The following is a 16,861-nucleotide window of genomic DNA, read 5'->3' as shown; positions in this document are numbered from 1 at the left end:
GTATTTCCTCTCTATGGCGAGGTTCTTGGCCTTTTCTTGCCACCTACTCACCAGAGTCAGTGAGATTCGGAAGTTTGTGATGTGTGGGCTCGAGCATACGCCTTATCATCTCATATATATTTGCTATATTGCATCATTGTATTGGATAATTAAATATTTCTTAATTTGTGGAGTTTATGAGGAACACAGTTCACGATTGTTTGGTATGGCGGAGTTTCAAACGCCCTTTCAGTTTTGATCTTTGAATTCAAACACATTGCAGAATGACAAGTGGAAGTAATTTCTGTTACTGATTATAGGAGATGTCTGTGAAGTGATTATGAGCCATTTTAGTTTAGTTTCAAGTGGGCATGGCTTCCCAGTTTAAAATAGTTATTATTAAGTAACTGAATTTGTGTGGTCAAGAACCTCGCTAGAGACTTTAGTACAAAAACCTACAATGAGACTCCAGTGCCATTCTGAGTGTTGCATTGTTGGAGGTGCCATCTTTCAGATGAAAGCTAAAACGGGGCTCTTTCTGCCCTCTGAGGTAAATCTAAAAGATCCCAAGCCACTATTTTGAAGAGGAGCAGGGAAGTTATCCTCAGTGACTTGACCAATATTTATTCCTTAATCAACATGGTGAAAACAAATTATCTGGTCATTGTCACATTGCTCTCTGAGGGGGCTTGCCTTGTGCAAAATGGCAGTCACCAGAAAATCTTCTATTAATGCAAGTCTTTCTTTCTTAACTATTGACAGGATGAGATGAAATAAAGTGGGAGGAGGTACATGAACTCCAGCATCGATCTTACAGAAACTGTGGATAACTTGTGGGAAATAAAAATCACCGTGATGCAGTAGGCACATGTCCTGAAGTTGGACCTTTGCTGAGCCACAGTAGGGAGGTTTGGTCTCCACTTAGTCTGCTCTAATTCTGATCCAAGAATGCAAGAAGCCAGCAGTGGTTGAAGATGTGCTCCATTCTCCACCACACAAATATCCTCTCTCTGAGAGTGCATTTAAAACTAACACTAAATAATTTTACTCGTTTCACTGTAAAACTATTCATTTGTGAACGGACTTAAATAGAAACTTTTAAAAACACATAAACATTAACAAATTATGAAGATTTTCCTCAGCTGCTTATTCATTTCATTGACTTTGAGGTGTTGTTTAGTAGTATGTGGAAAACTACAGCTGTCATCATTTGTGCTGCATCCTCAACATTCTGCAGCTCCCAACCAGTCAGGTTAAATATAATGATGCAGCCTCATCTTCATTCCAAACATTCCCAGTTTCAAATAGCCATTATTTCTTTCCCAACAATCTATTTGTCAATTTCAGGTCAATTTCATGCTGCACATTCAGAATCGACCAGTCACTGATCTCCAAGTATTTGAGATGTGTCAGAAACAGGATTCCCAGTAAATGGATTACTGCGGTACAGATGATCAGGATGACACAGTTTCAAAAAGTCACATGGGGGATCAAGAGAGGATACTAAAGATTCCCTAAGTGTAATGGAAATTCAGATTTCATTATTTTACATTGGGTCTGAAAAACCTGCATATCTATCTGGCCATGTAGTGGTTTTACACAACTTGTGCATTAACTAAAGAATTCAGTTGAAAGGTTAATCTCTTTCAGTGTAGTAATGGGAAATAACATTAGGGTATTGATTTTGATGCCTGCCAGTCATTTTCAACACAAAGTCTGTGGTTTGAATTCGACCTAAGGCAAATTCTACAGCGCTGTTCGTACGTAGCACCAAGACCTGTTGAGTTGTCACAGGAGAGGCAGCAAATTGCATATGTTAATGAGCTGGCTGAAAGTTGAAGGAAAATAAGTTCAATGATATCTCAGATTTTGAGATGGTGAGGAATAACATCATAAATTGAAGGAGAAAGACAAATGTTTCACATTAATATTTCATTCCTGAAGTAAAACGTAACAGAGAAAAAGAGACAGATTAAATATGATTGACAGAAGCAGTTTTCTTACGAGACTGAGGTATTTGACATTTGTTGTTTTTTCTTGAGTCTACAATCAAGACACGTAAGCGATCCCCAAGGGTCAAAGCAGCCTAATGCTACACAACATCCCTTCCAGTGAACACAAGCTATTTAAGCTATCATTTGGAGTTACCTGGCGACAATATTTTTGTGTAAGCTCTCTGAAACCTTATTGCTGCATGTAATGTTGTGCAAAAGAACAATTAACAAGAAACTGCAATGTTGAAGGCAACAGTCTATATGACTGGAATTTTAAACTGGACACAACAAAGATCATCTGAGGAAAGCATGACCACTAGATACGTGAAAACATATTTAATGATCAGAAAAACCTGAAAGCTCACTAGAAGCTTAGACATTTACCCAAACCATTCCTCATATTGTTTAAGTTATAAAAACAGATGACTGCGTGGCTTGGCACAACAATGGTCATTGGAAAGGTGAGCTGATTGATCCCAATATTGTCTTAAGCATTTTGCCACAAGGAAATTCTCACAGCATGATTAAATCATCGCAGAAATCAAGTCAATCAAAAAATTCCAAAATGTGAATTTTGGTGGTAATAGTTTGGGCAAATGTTGGAAAAAAAATAAATTGAGGCCTTTTCCCTTAATAAAGCTAAGTTAAAGAAGCTCCTTCAAGAGTAAACAACATTTGTAATTTTCATTCTCTCAGCTGTCTGCAACATTTCACAGCAAGACTCATTGACCGCTACCAAGATATTGTAGTTGTGTCCATGAGATGGTAAGAGTTAATAAAGCAGCATTTTGCATGTGCAGTGGGATCTTGTTCTTAAAGAAACAAATCATTTAAATTAAGGGGCTGGATTCTCCAACCTCGTCCGTGGCTGGGATTCTCTGGTTCTGTTACAATGGTTGGAGATTTGGTCGAATGCCAAATTCTCTGTTCTCATTGGCAGCAGTGGCAAGGTATGAACGGCCAGATAATTCTGTCCGTTTTCAAAAATTGCACAAAATGTCAAGTTTATATTTTGAAATATATTTTGAGGTTCAATATTGAATTATGGAATAAGTTAACTTCATTTATTAGTGTCGTAAATAGGATTAGAAAAGTGCATTCAGTAAACACAAAGTTTATTTATTAGTGTCACAAGTAGGCTTACATTAACACTGCAATGAAGTTATTGTGAAAATCCCCTAGTTGTCACACTCCAGTGCCTGTTCGGGTATACTGAGAGATAATTTTAGTATGACCAATATACAAAACCAGCACATCTTTCGAACTGTGGGAGGGGACTGGAGCACCCAAAGGAAACCCATGCAGACACAGGGAGAATGTGCAGACTCCACGCAGACAGTGCACAATCGGGAATTGAACTTCGGGTCCCTGGCATTGTGAAACAGCAGTGTTAACCAATGTGCCACCGTACCACCCATATCTATTGGTGGGAATTATTGGTCTAAAGGTAGCTTGCAGAATTGCTGAACTATTTTTGTTTCCTAATAAGATAAATCTAACAAAAAGCTTGTGCCTTGAAATTTGATGTTTCTACAGTCCTGCAGCTCAGAGTAAATCTGCACACTTTGGCAGTGCCCAAATAGATTGTGGTTAATTAAGCTAATTAAAACAATGTACAGAATCTTCTGTGATTTTCACATTATCGTAATTCATTAATGCTGCTGCCTGATTAGATTCTCATTACCTAGGTAATTAAGCAGCAGTGTAATTTCCCCAATTTCCCTTCTCCCCACTCCAACATGCAGGCTGTAGGCATTTGTACTGTCTCTCAGTATAGTGCTTAAACATGGACCTCAGGTTATATCGTCCAATACAGCTGTAAATTCAAGCTTGTTTTTACAGTTTGCAGTGGATGATTACTCTGATTGGAAAAAATCCACTTTTGATCTTCATGCAGTAAAATATGATGTGAAATTACAGCATATTTAGTCATGCAGAGGTAGGAGCAGATGGAAGGTGCTCATTACTGAGATGGGAAAAAGACATTTTGCTCCCCACGTGGCAAATATGTTGAAATGTTTCAGATTTTTCTTCCCTGGTGGAAACTTCCACAGTCTGAAGTATCATTTCTGACAACATCTATGATGATTTACTGTCTGGAAATAGCTGTCCTTCCCAAGCAAATGAATGTACAGGATCTATCACCCATGAAGTCCATTTTCCTAGAAGGTGAAGAAATACAGGTCTGGAAAAAAAACAGCATAAAATGAAATCATATGGCATTGCCTCTCACACCATGAGTCTTCCATTTTGTTTGTCTGCTAAGTTTGTTCATTTGTTTTTGTGCCTTCTTTATTTGCTCAGTGTAGTCTTCTTCACAGGCAGTCCCTCAGGATAGGCAATGGCTCACTTCCATTCTGGTTTTGATGGGAACTGAGAAGGAATTGGTAAGTCCAATGTGCAATCTGCAAACTCTGCCATATGTAGACAGGTATGCTTGAAGGGTTGGATAGATGGATTGTTTGGAGGTTTGCGGCCTCTGACGCTTCAAGTTTACCTCTGTATATTCCAGCTGAAATCTAATGATGCCTTTGGTGCCTTCCCAGGTAAGCCTTCAGGCACTTCCACAGGTTGGTGGGGATGTTTGACGTCTTGAGGGATACTTGGAGGATATAACTTTAAGCATTTCTGCAGACCTCCTGAGAGTCTCCTGCTGTGACTGAGCTCTGAGTAGAGCGATATGTGACGATTTAAAACAAAACGCACTTATAAAATAACAGTACCTTCATTTTAGAGCAATGTTTTTATGAGATGTCATGCTACCTTCTCTGTAAAAGATTCACTGGTGTGGATTTCAGAGTATGCGGATGTGGATGGTACACACATGGTTCTATACAATTATTAACATTAAAGCAAACAGGCAGGATAATGAGAAACCTCTAGTGGTATTAGATCTAGATTTCTGGAATATAGGTGACTGGTACCCCTTCTAAACATTTGAACAGAAATTGAAGGAAGTATGATGACATACTTTTTTCCCATTACACTTTTGCATTAATTTGCCATTTGGGGAATCAAGTCACTTTAGTAGCAATATTGTTCCCTTTTCCACTAACCACCTCTTCAACATTTTGGCCAACGAAGTTGCTAAAGACTTAGAGGCGATGGTAAAAAAAATTCAGATAAAGCAGCAACTGTAGTCCTAGCTATTTGTTCATTCGGAGGGAGACTAAGTTCTGCTAGATGTCGTGATGTATTTCATACAGATCAGCGTTTGAGAAAAAGGCGGCTTGTGGAACAAAATCTAATCGTGACGGGAAGGCTAAGAAAAGTGCCTTTTACAAAAAAATTCTCTAAAATGTTGACTTTGAAAATATCTTTCAACTTAAAATATAAATGTTCCGGTTTTAAAAAAAAAGTTTTCTTGGAGATCCACTATTTCAGGTTACCTTTTCCTCAACAGCTGTGGGGAGGATATTGCTATGGACATGGATAAGAGAGAATTAAAATCCCTGTTCCCATCCCTCACTATCCATAATCACTGTGCTTTTGAAAAGAAAGGTGTGTGTGTTTCTTAATCTCTGAGTGTGTGGTCAATTCGAATAACCAATAAATGTTTCATGTGTTTAAAATGAAGAGGGTTATTTATTCACACGTACATCCTGAAAATCTATTGCAATGTCAATTACTCAGCCATTCAACACACAAATACTTGAGGAAAATACAGTTATAGAGAGTAGTGAAGTTTTACAAGTTATGAACAAAGGAATAGTTCAAAATTCATGCAATTGGCTTGGCCTGAAAGAAAGTTGGTGTTGCAAGCCTGGTGGAGAAGGAGATTTCATTCCTGAAAATAGTCTAAGTGGATTCAAAAGTTGGAGTTGTATATCAGAACTGTTGCAGAATTCGCTTGAAGAGATGGATTTTCAACACATTACAAAGTTGTCATCTCATTAACAGGAGGTTGGTTTTCTATACTGGTAGACTTGAAAAAGAAAAGAGTTGAAGCCCATAAGGTGTTACAATCTTCAGCTTCTAAAGATGCAGATGTTGTTGTCCTTCCTGTTGACTCTGTTTTGTTCTGTGTTCTGTGGCCAACACATCAAGCCTTTTTGTTAAAGGAAAGCCAAGATCGTGCCTTCTCTTATGGTCCTTCATAGCTCTCTTCCAAATAAAGTGCTGGGCCTGAAGTAATTCACCACAACATGAATCTTTGGGTGCAGACATTCAACTGAGCATAGGATTGTTTTTGTCTTTGAAAAAGACCCATTCATGCTAGTAAATCTCTTCTGAATGGTCTCAGGACATAGGTATTGACACTTCTTAGTCTGGAAGGTGTATTTTAATCCATTAGAGGTAGTGTGGTAGTTGGAATCCACATTCTAAGTCAGGTAACTCTTGGCAGCCACCTTTTGTAGCATTTTAATGTCCATGTTTAAAAGAAGAGTCAGTTCCAAAATATTTCAAACTAAATACACTCCATGTTTTAAAAGTTAAGGATAAGGCATGCCTCTACTGAGCATGATAATATCAATACTGCTTCTGCGTTCCAAGGGTCTCTTGTTTAATTCAATAGGATTTGGCTATTTATTGTAGTTTAGGAGTAAATCTGGAACTACCTACTCCAGATAACTCTGTCTATTTGAGTTATTCCACCACCTCCCCCATAGGCTTCTTTAGGTCAGGCAGCTCCAGATTGAGGAATACAATTTGTGCTTAAATTTGAAATCAAGTGAGTTTGTGCAACAAAATAACATTGCAAAACACTCAGATGAGATGACATTGACATTTTTGAGCTGTGTTTGAGACTATTAAATAGTCGGTCAGTGCATGCATTGTTTGCAGTTGTGCTGACATTTCTTCTCTGCTGCTTTGTCCTGCCTTTGTGATTGACAGGAATTTGCAGCAAAAAGCGGATGTCAGCACAACCAACTCAACTGATCTCCTCAGTTACTGCAGAATATTCTCAATGCTTTCCACACCAGCTACGTTTCTGACACAGCTTTTATGTGTTAGTTAACCCAATTTTGCTTTTTGGGTTACTGCAAAATGGGGAGTTTTGGGAATAGAAATTCCCCCAAGACTTTTCCAGTATGAGACAAGAAAGGGAGCCATATGTACAGAAAGTGAAATTCAGGGCAGGCGGATTCTAAATATAGCTTATTGATGAGCATTAGGAAAGCACTAGATTTGTGATAGCCTCGACTGAGGATGTAAAAGAAATCCCAAAACAGTTGTTACCTTTTTTTGTTCACTCTTTGCTTAATTTGTTTTTATTTAGATCACTGTTAACATGAGTAGAATGGCTCTATGCAAAGTTGTTTTGTTCTAGTTTACAACAGCAGCATCAGGTCCTCTCAGTCAGTGACACTATTCCCTAGCATTCTACACACGTCAGGCAGCACAGTGGTTAGCACCGCTGCCTCACAGTGTCAGGGACCCGAGTTCGATTCCCAGCTTGGGTGACTGCCTGAGGGGAGTCTGCATGTTCTCCCTGTTTCCTCCAGGTGTACTGGTTTCCTCCCACAGTCCTAAAGACATGCTAGTTAGGCGCATTGGCTATGCTAAATTCTTCCTCAGTGTACCCGAAAAGGCGCATGAATGTGGTGAGCAGGGGATTTTCACAGTAATTTCATTGCAGTGTTGATATAAGCCTACTCATGACACTAATAACTGAACTTTAAATGCTTTCAGCAGCAGACAAGTTGAACTGGGATAAAATGTTTTCACCTATGCGAATTGGAATTTTCACCTGCTGATAGCGCATAATATACCAAGGACACATTCAGCAGCTGCCCCAATGGCACATGTTAATATCATTCCACACTCTGGGCCAACTTACATGCCACCTGGACTTCTGTCCTCCTCTGCATCAGCGCTCCGACTCGATTCCTCACTATGCAACGGTAAAAGCCAGCATGGGATTGATCCAATGATGGGATCAGGTATCTAAAAGAAAGAACACAATTAATCAGCTGGAGATCATGTAGACCTTTGTCTTTTTGCACTGGTGCTCTTTTTTCAACAAAAAAAATGGAAGCATTTCAATCTGCACGCGCACAGTTGCTGAACCAGTGCCAGCATGCAGCACTCTTTTCCTTCTAATGACTTGATCAAACTGTGGCACGCTGCCCAGTTTCAGAATTTTTCCTTTGTGTCCTCTATCCGACTCACCCAGTTTGCCAGCTGGCAATCTCAACCAACAGCATGTGGAGAATCTCACATTGAATAAATTGATACTATTCATGGCTCCTCATGCTTTAAAATGAAACCTCATTGTAACAGATCTTGGATTTGTTGTGTTGTTTTAAATAGCTCACAAATGCCTGAGGAGAGGGAGCCAGATGCTCTGGTGGGGTACCATTGTTGAGGGTCCCTTTCAGAAGGTCTCAGTTCAAATGTCAATCTGCAGTATAACTAGAACTCAATTCACCTTAATGGGCTTATTTTGTTCACTTTCAAGGTAAGAAAAACTTCATGCTTTGTGCCATTACATTCCAGCTCTGATATCCCTGAAAAGGGGGGTTTAGCATGATAAATATGCAAGATGAAATGTAAAACTGCAGCTGGATTAAAGAAGGTGTTGTCATTGACCAGAACTTTCTCCATTTCAAATAATTTGATCATTGGGACCATTTTTAATTCAGGATGGTGCATGGACTGATGAGGTGGGAGGGCAATTCAGGAGATGATATGCAAGATTGGGGAGTGCAGCCACAGTGACTGGAGTGCAAATGAGAGCATCATTACCTGAGGGTGGTGAGAAGGAAGGGATCTCAATGCATCCCATTAGCCACAGAAAGCTCAACAGCTGAAAGTCTGTTGCAATGACATTCCCTTGAAAGCAGGCTTCCAATTTTTGTGATCAAACTATTCTCCCACTGTGCATTCAACTCCTTTAAACTATGTTGTGTAAACTACAAGGGGGTCACAAGGAGGGTGGGGGGGGGTGGTGGTGCCGGTGAAGGAGGGCAAAGGATGTTGCAGGAATATCCAGCTTAAGCACTTATGCAATTGCCGTCATTGACTTCCACTGTTGTCATTGTCAGGCTGGTTGTCATCAGCATCTACCTAATGCCACACTCTGTAAGAGTGCATGGAGCTAGGAAAGCATTGGGGAGTCTGCACCAACTTTCATATCCTCTCTTGCCTCTGACCCCAATTCCAAGGGTCTGAGAAAAATACCAGCTACTGCGTCAGCATTGTAAATCGTAATCTGTCCTATGTTTGAAATCTGTTTTCACAGCAAGTTTTACAAGAATGAAGCCAACTTGCTTGACCACCTTTATACCTGTGTGTTTTTTAAAAAAGCTTTTCATAAGGTGTCATGCAACAATAAAGCTTTTTACCAGCCGTTGGAGGTCGGTTAAAAGACATTGAGATCGATTCTCCCCAATTAGAATCTAAAGCTGCACTCAGCTTGCTTTGAAACTGATGTCACAGTGGTAGGTGGTACTACTGATTTAAAGGCTTGGAAGGTGTCCCATCTCTTAACATACTTTTGCTTAAGAGTAGTTCTTGATCTGTCAATTAGAATTACCTATGACTTTTTCACCACTGCTCTTGAATGATTCACTCAATTGTTCTCCTCTCAAACTCAGCACAATCCCAAATCACCACATTATCAGTTTATGATCTATCTAAAACTCTTGTTGAATGACCAAGAACATTGTGCATGCCAGCAGCCGATGTTTTAAACTGACAGCATTTCAATTAGATGTATTGCTTTTTTTCCGCAGACATTGGATTTTACCAACATCCACTAATTAGGTCAGTTAAAGGGTGGCACTGAGCACTGTTAGAATCAATTTGATCAGTAGGAAGACAGAATTGAAGCTGGTCAGAACTGATTACATTACACTGTTGTTCGTTAACTTAAAAAGGAGACATGATTTCCAAGGGTTGCAATTTAAAGTATATGTACTCAGGATTTGTCCACAAACAAAAAAAATCATAACAATAAACTACTAAAATGCAAATTTTGAATTTTTTTATTTTCCACAAAGAAATTCTCTGAGACAAGTTCAACTTTTATCACAAGTTTAGGGCAGAGTGGCACAGTGGTTAGCACCACTGCCTCAAAGCTCCAGAGACCCGGGTTCGATTCCTGGCTTGGGTCACTGTCCATGTAGAGTTTGTACTCCCCATGCCTGCATGAGTTTCCTCCAGGTGCTCTGGTATTCTCCCACAGCCCAAAGATGTGTGGGTTAAGTGCATTAGCCATGCTAAATTGCCCCTTACTGTCCCGGATGCATAGGTTAGCAAGATTAGCAGGATAAATATATGGGGTTACGAGGATAGAGCCTGGGTGGGACTGTTGTCGGTGCAGACTTGTTGGGCCGAATGCACTGTAGGGTTTCTATGATCTCGTTTCCTTACTGATTTTTTTTTATATTGAGGAGGAATTCACTGGACATTTTCAAAGCTCTATTGCCATTGTATCTGTGAACCTGTCAGAGTTTGGAACTAAAAGAATGAAACTGGAGTTTTATTTGTAAAAATATGACAGATCCACACTTATGGGTTTGACTCGAGTGTTATTATAATTGTGATGTGCCGTTTTGAGAACTGGTCTGTTTGTGAGATGTTAGTGTTAATCAAAGACAATATAATTGACAGTACACTCCAGACTGGAGGTAGTCAGTCATGTTCATTAGAGTGTACAAAATTCAGCTTCTTGCAAGTCAGATTTTCATGCCTTGTAACTTTTTTTTTTACCCCTAAATGGTTGCAGGAAATAATTAATTTTAGTTCACAGATAGGAAGCTCAATCTGTTCACAGGATCAAAAGGAGAATATGGGCTTGAAATTACTGCTGTGATAATGGTGGGTCAGGCTGTTCATAGCATTTCTTTGAGACAGACGTTCCCCCTCAGCTTTCAACTCAATTTTGTATGGCAGCTTGCTGAGAGGACTCTAATTCACTCTATCTTATTTTTCGCAATTTTCCTGTTTCTTTCTCAATTCTTAAACCTAATGAGTTAAGAAGGTAAATTGTTGGTTTCATCCTTCACCAGGGTTCCAGATGTGTCGCTGTCCTCACTGCCCCAGTATCATTTTTGATACTTGCATTTTCAGCATCTCGTTGCACCATAAGCTTCCAAGCTGAATTGTGAGGGAAAGAAAAGTTTAACTTGCATTTTATTGTGCCTTTAACATGGTACAGTTTTCCAAGATGTATTATCAAATACAATTTAAGACCCAAGGAGATAGTTGGATGGATGACCAAAAGCTTGGTCCGAATGATAAGAACATAAGAAATAGGAGCAGGATTAGGCCATCTAGCCCCTCGAGCCTGCCCCACCATTCAATAAGATCATGGCTAATCTGAAGTGGATCAGTTCCACTTACCCACCTGCTCCCCATAACCCTAAATTCCCTTATCGATCAGAAATCTATCTACCCATGACTTAAACATATTCAACGAGTTAGCCTCCACCACTTCAATGGGCAGAGAATTCCAAACTTCCATTACCCCCTCAGAGAAGAAGTTCCTCCTCAACTCTGTTCTAAACTGCCACCCCCACCCCCCCTTACTTTGAGGCTGTGCCCTCTAGTTTTGTTTCCTTTCTAAGTGGAAAGAATCTCTCTACCTCTACCCTATCTAGCCCCTTCTTATCTTATATGTCTCTATAAGATCCCCACTCAGCCTTCTAAACTCCAACGAGTACAGGCCCAATCTACTTAATCTCTCCTCATAAACTAACCTCCTCATCTCCAGTATCAACCTGGTGAACCTTCTCTGTACTCCCTCCAAGGCCAATATATCCTTTTGCAAATAAGGGGACCAAAATTGCACACAGTACTCTAGTTGTGGTGTCACCAGTATCTTGTACAGTTGCAGCAAGACCTCCCTGCTTTTCTATTCTATCCCCCTCACGATAAAGGCCAACATTCCATTTGCCTTCTTGATCACCTACTGCACTTGCAGACTGAGTTTTTGCAATTTGTGCACAAGGACCCCTAGGTCCCTCTGCATAGTAGCATGCTGCAACTTTTTACCATTTAAATAATATTCCATCCTACTATTATTTCTTCCACAGTGGATAACCTCACATTTGCCAACGTTATACTCCATCTGCCGGGTCCTCGCCCACTCACTCAGCCTATCCAAATCTCTCTGCAGATTTTCCAAGTCCTCCACACAATTCGCTTTATGAGAGCAGCATCTTAAAGGAGGAGAAAGGGGGGACGAGGGAAAGAGGTTTAGGGAGGGAAGACCAGAGCTAAGGGTCCAGGAAACTTAAGTTTATGGAAGGTGTAAGTTTGTTGGTCAGCTAGACCCATAGTATGGAAGGGGCCATTCAGCACATCAAGTCGACACTGACTCTCTGCCAGTGTATCTTACCCAGGCCCTCTCCCTGCCCTATCTCTGCAATCCCACGTATTTACCATGGCAAATCCATTGAGCCTAGATAACTTGTGACATTAAGGGGCAATTTAACATGGCCAATCCACTAACCTGCAGGGACCCAGGTTCAATTCCGGCCTCAGGTCACTGTGTGGAGTTTACACATTCTCCCCTGTCTAAGTGGGTTTCCTCGGGTGCTCGGTTTGCTCCCTCATTCCGAAGATGTGCAGGTTAGGTTGATTGGCCATGATAAATTAACCTTAGTGTCAGGGAATTAGCAGGGTAAATATGAGGGGTTATAGGAATACAGCCTGGATGGAATTGTGGTCGATGCAGACTCGATGGGCTGAATGGCTTCCTTCTGTACTGTAGGGATTCTATGAAATCCAGAGAACCCAGAGGAAACCAATGCAGACACAGAGAGAACATGCAAGCTCCGCACAGACACCCAAGACTGGAATCAAATTCCAATCCTTGCTGCTGTGTGGCAGCAGTGCTGACCACTGTGCCACCCATTAGCTAGGAGTGCATTGAAATAACCAAGTCTAAAGGTAACAAAAGCATGGGCGAGGATTCCAGTTGCAGATGGGCTGAGACAGGAGAAGAGTCACGCAATGGTACAGAGATGGATGCTGGTGGCTACATGTTTGAAAGTACACCCTGGGTCAAATAAGACATCAAGATTGCAAAGGGTCTGTTTTAGCATTGGACAATTGCTACTGAGAGGAATTGAGTTAACAACTCAGAAAGTAACTTTGAGGCAGGACCAAAGGTAATGGCTTCAGCCTTCCTAATAGTTAGGTCTGAGAATTGCCTGTGCTGGGTGAGGAGTTTTCTATACCCAAGACACAACTGGTTCTTGAAAACTGCATTCTAAGTTGAAACATTCTAAGTTGGAACTGATCTTCCCATGGGAACAATGGTATGAATTGGTTACTGAACTAAGGCCGGAAATCACTCATGGGGTGCCTGGTGATGTTAAATGCTCTCAATTCTTGCCTTGTCAAGTGCTGAGGTGACTGTTGATGCTTGCACACCTTCGCAAAAGTTCCTCGGTTAGTGTGGTGGATATAATGAAGCCATCAATCACTGTCAATTGCCTGTTTAACCTTGAACTTCTACAAATCTAAGTGCATATTAAACACAATGTAAGCATATAAATGTATTAAAATCGCAACAGGGTGTGCCAAAGAAAATTAGCAGAATAAAACACTTGTTTCCATCCTAAGAAGGACAGTTCGACCTGTTCACTCACACAGATGGGCAGCGCAGAACTTTGATGTGCGTGTATGGATTTGCTGGTGTGGTATTGTAAAGTCAAAATCGCCATCATAAAGTCAAATGGGATGTCAATTTAAACGTCATAAGTGCCATTTGTCTTAAGTCAAATGTCTTAACGTTGAGGACTGCCTGTACTGGGACCTTGGGATATAGACAGTAAAGGAATTTAGAGAGGGGGTGGTGAGGGAGAAATGGATGTCAGTGTAAATATTATCAATACTCATATGGAACTAATGGAACATTCCGTGAGATGCCCTACTGCAACAAATCCAAGCCAATATGTTCTTGCAACATTTTTCCGTGCAGTATTTTATTAGCAGTGGCTAAGCTATTGATTTCACATGTGCTAGCAATGTGAAGGGCACATAAATATATTCAAAGTTCATTGCTATTAGCTCCAGCATCATACCAAACCTCAGTTTTTTGTGAAAAAACAAAGTTATGGCTGGCCATAGCTGTGACATGGCAGCAGAATTCAATTCTAAGGCTTTGTTTTGATGATACTGACTCATCTTTATCCTTCCTCAAGCTCCTTAGAAATAGGAGTTGTTTATTTAAGACTGTTGAATCAAAGCACTCTCAATGTAGGTAATCCTTCACCTTTCCATGGGCATTCTGAGTGACAGTGAGACTACTCTGTTGTATAAAAGACAGCTACATGGTAATTTAGGTTATTGGTGGTATCAATTGTCAAAAGTATTGGTTCATCAAGTTAAAATGATCAATTTCCTTCCTGTCGTAAAAGGAATTGAACTGTGGGGTGAACTTTACAGTCCACACTGGTGTATTTGAAGGTTGAGGGGGGTCAGAAAACTCTTCCTGCCCACCCCGACCCATCTCCATATTATGGTGGCTGGAAATGTGTCAGACAACCCATTTGCCCTTGGACATACTGGGACACTTACAGTGTCAAATTGGACGAGGGTGGTGGGTAATACATCCCTGTAAAATCCATCTGCATTTAAAGTTGCACAAATGTCCACAACTACTTTTATTTGCCAATATATAATATCTTTAATATTGTAAAATCAAAAGTCCATATTCCCCTTCAGCCCCTCAACTACCAAGCTTCCAGATAGGAGGAATGGTCACTGAGCTGAAATGTTAACTTTGTTTTTCTCTGTCAACAGATATAATTTTCTGTTTTGATTATTGTTATAAACTGTATTTTCTGAGTCATTTAGGATCTTTTCCTGCAATAGAATGTCAGGACATTGGCAACTCAAGTTACAATGAGTTTATCTCCTACTGTACCTTTATCTAACTATACCTTTGCAGGGCGGAATACCTATATTCTGCGATGCTTTTGAATGGTCAGCATCTTTGAAATCTATTGATTATTTTGCCAATTTTCTATATTTTAATTTATGGAAACTTTCCAAATCTCCATCGACTGCTGGTGAAATGGGCTTTAAAAACCAAGGGATATTAGTGATTAATTCAATAGAATCACCATAGTATAATATTAACGTTCATTCAGAGTGATTTAGAACATTATGGCTATCATCTGGCACTACCTAGAGAAAAATTGTTAAGATCCATAAAACATTCAACTATCAGTCCATGCCATGCCGTAACTCTGCTGTCAGAATTACAAAAATTAATTTCTTTGATTAAATAGCATGTGATTAAGTGATGGTACAACACATCGTTAGTTATTTACATTGCATAATGATGTTTTTGGTTATACAGCAATACCACTGTTTGTGTGTATAGCAGTGCAACCTGTTGAACCTTTTTTCTCAATGCCATTATAAAACTGCAATGGAATGAGGGAGATGGTGGCATAGTGGTATTATCACTGGACTAATAATTCAGAGACCAAGGGTAACACATTGGGGGAATCAGAGTTCAAATCCCACCATGGTGGATGGTGAAATTTGAATTCAATAAAAATCTGGAATTCAAAGGAGTCTATCGATGACCATGAAACCATTGCAGATTGTCATAAAAACCTATCTGGTTCATTAATGTCCTTTGGGGAAGGAAATATGCTGCCCTTACCCAGTCTGGCCTACATGTGATTGCTGATCCACCGCAGTGTGACTCTGAAATGGAGGGGAGTTACGGATGGGCAATAAATGCTGGCCCAGCCAGTGACACCCACATTCCGGCAATGAATAAAAAAGCAAAAATAGTTGATATATTAAATATGCTGTATTTGTTATGCATTATATAATTGGACATGTCACACAGACTTTATTACTTATAAAAAGCTACATAAAGTGAAGTGCATTCTAGCTCATGTTCTCCTTAAAATGGAGCTACTGACAACTTGTAAGAAGTATTTTCATTGTTAATATAGTGCATTGAACTATATTTATGAATTTTCAAATATACCACACCTTTAACTCACAATGTCAAATTCTTTTCTGTATGATGAAAGGGGAAGCAACACCTCATTTTCACTGACATTTTTCATTATATCAAGCAAAGATGGACGATTTCCAAACTGGACTGCATTGATAATCAATTTCCCATTCATCTATGGATAACTGCACAACTTGGTTTATTACAGCTTGGTATGGCTCCTGCTTTGCCAAGACCACAAAAAACTACAAAAGGTCACAAATGTAGCCCAATCCATCGCGCAAACCAGCCTCCCATCTATTGACTCTGCCTACACTTCCTGCTGCCTCGGCAATGCAGCAGTGTGACTAAGGACCCCATGCACCCCAGACATTCTCTCTTTCACCTTCTTCCTTCGGGAAAAAGATACAAAAGAATGAGGTCATGTGTCATCTGACTCAAGAACAGCTTCTTCCCTGCAGCCATTAGACTTTTGAATGGACCTACCTCACATTAAGTTGATCTTTCTCTACACCCTAGCTATGACTGTAACATTACATTCTTCAATCTCGTTTCTTTCTCTTTGAATGGTATGCTCTGTATAGCGCGAAAGAAACAATACTTTTCATTGCTAACACGTGACAATAGTAAATCAAATCAAATAATTAAATAATTGTTAGTTCCAAAATACCAGAATTATGCACCAGCAATGTACATTAATTCCATTGTGGCATATTATAATCATGAGATTAATCATTATTTCTCCTCCATAGTTCTTATTGACTTTACAGCAAATATAAACATTATAAGAACCAACAGAAATTCCTTTTTCATTAAAAAAAACACACTGCAACTTAAAGTATATTTATCTACCATCATATCATATGTTTACTACGCAATGTTTATCAGAGCATAAATGGGTAATTTGTTTCCAATAATCCACCAGGCGTATGACAGTTGTTCAAAGTGACATGTCCACTTACAATTCCCCATTCAGGCAGCATCTGACTTCTGCTTGGTGTTTGAA

General features: G+C 39.8%; 1 protein-coding gene across 3 annotated transcripts in view; it reads right to left on the bottom strand.

Annotated features, from left to right (window-relative positions):
- sdk2b (sidekick cell adhesion molecule 2b) overlaps positions 1 to 16,861 on the bottom strand; it is a 966,819-nt gene that overhangs the window by 377,435 nt on the left and 572,523 nt on the right. For all 3 annotated transcript variants that reach the window (XM_080208817.1, XM_080208815.1, XM_080208816.1), the window contains exon 3: positions 7,756 to 7,862. In XM_080208817.1, the coding sequence (XP_080064943.1) occupies positions 7,756 to 7,862 (107 nt within the window). The remainder of the gene's footprint in view (positions 1 to 7,755; positions 7,863 to 16,861) is intronic.

Source organism: Carcharhinus amblyrhynchos, chromosome 21 (assembly GCF_965287045.1).
Source record: "Carcharhinus amblyrhynchos chromosome 21, sCarAmb.v2.hapA, whole genome shotgun sequence".
NCBI classification, from domain to species: domain Eukaryota; kingdom Metazoa; phylum Chordata; class Chondrichthyes; order Carcharhiniformes; family Carcharhinidae; genus Carcharhinus; species Carcharhinus amblyrhynchos.
This window is presented reverse-complemented; position numbering and strand designations above follow the sequence as displayed.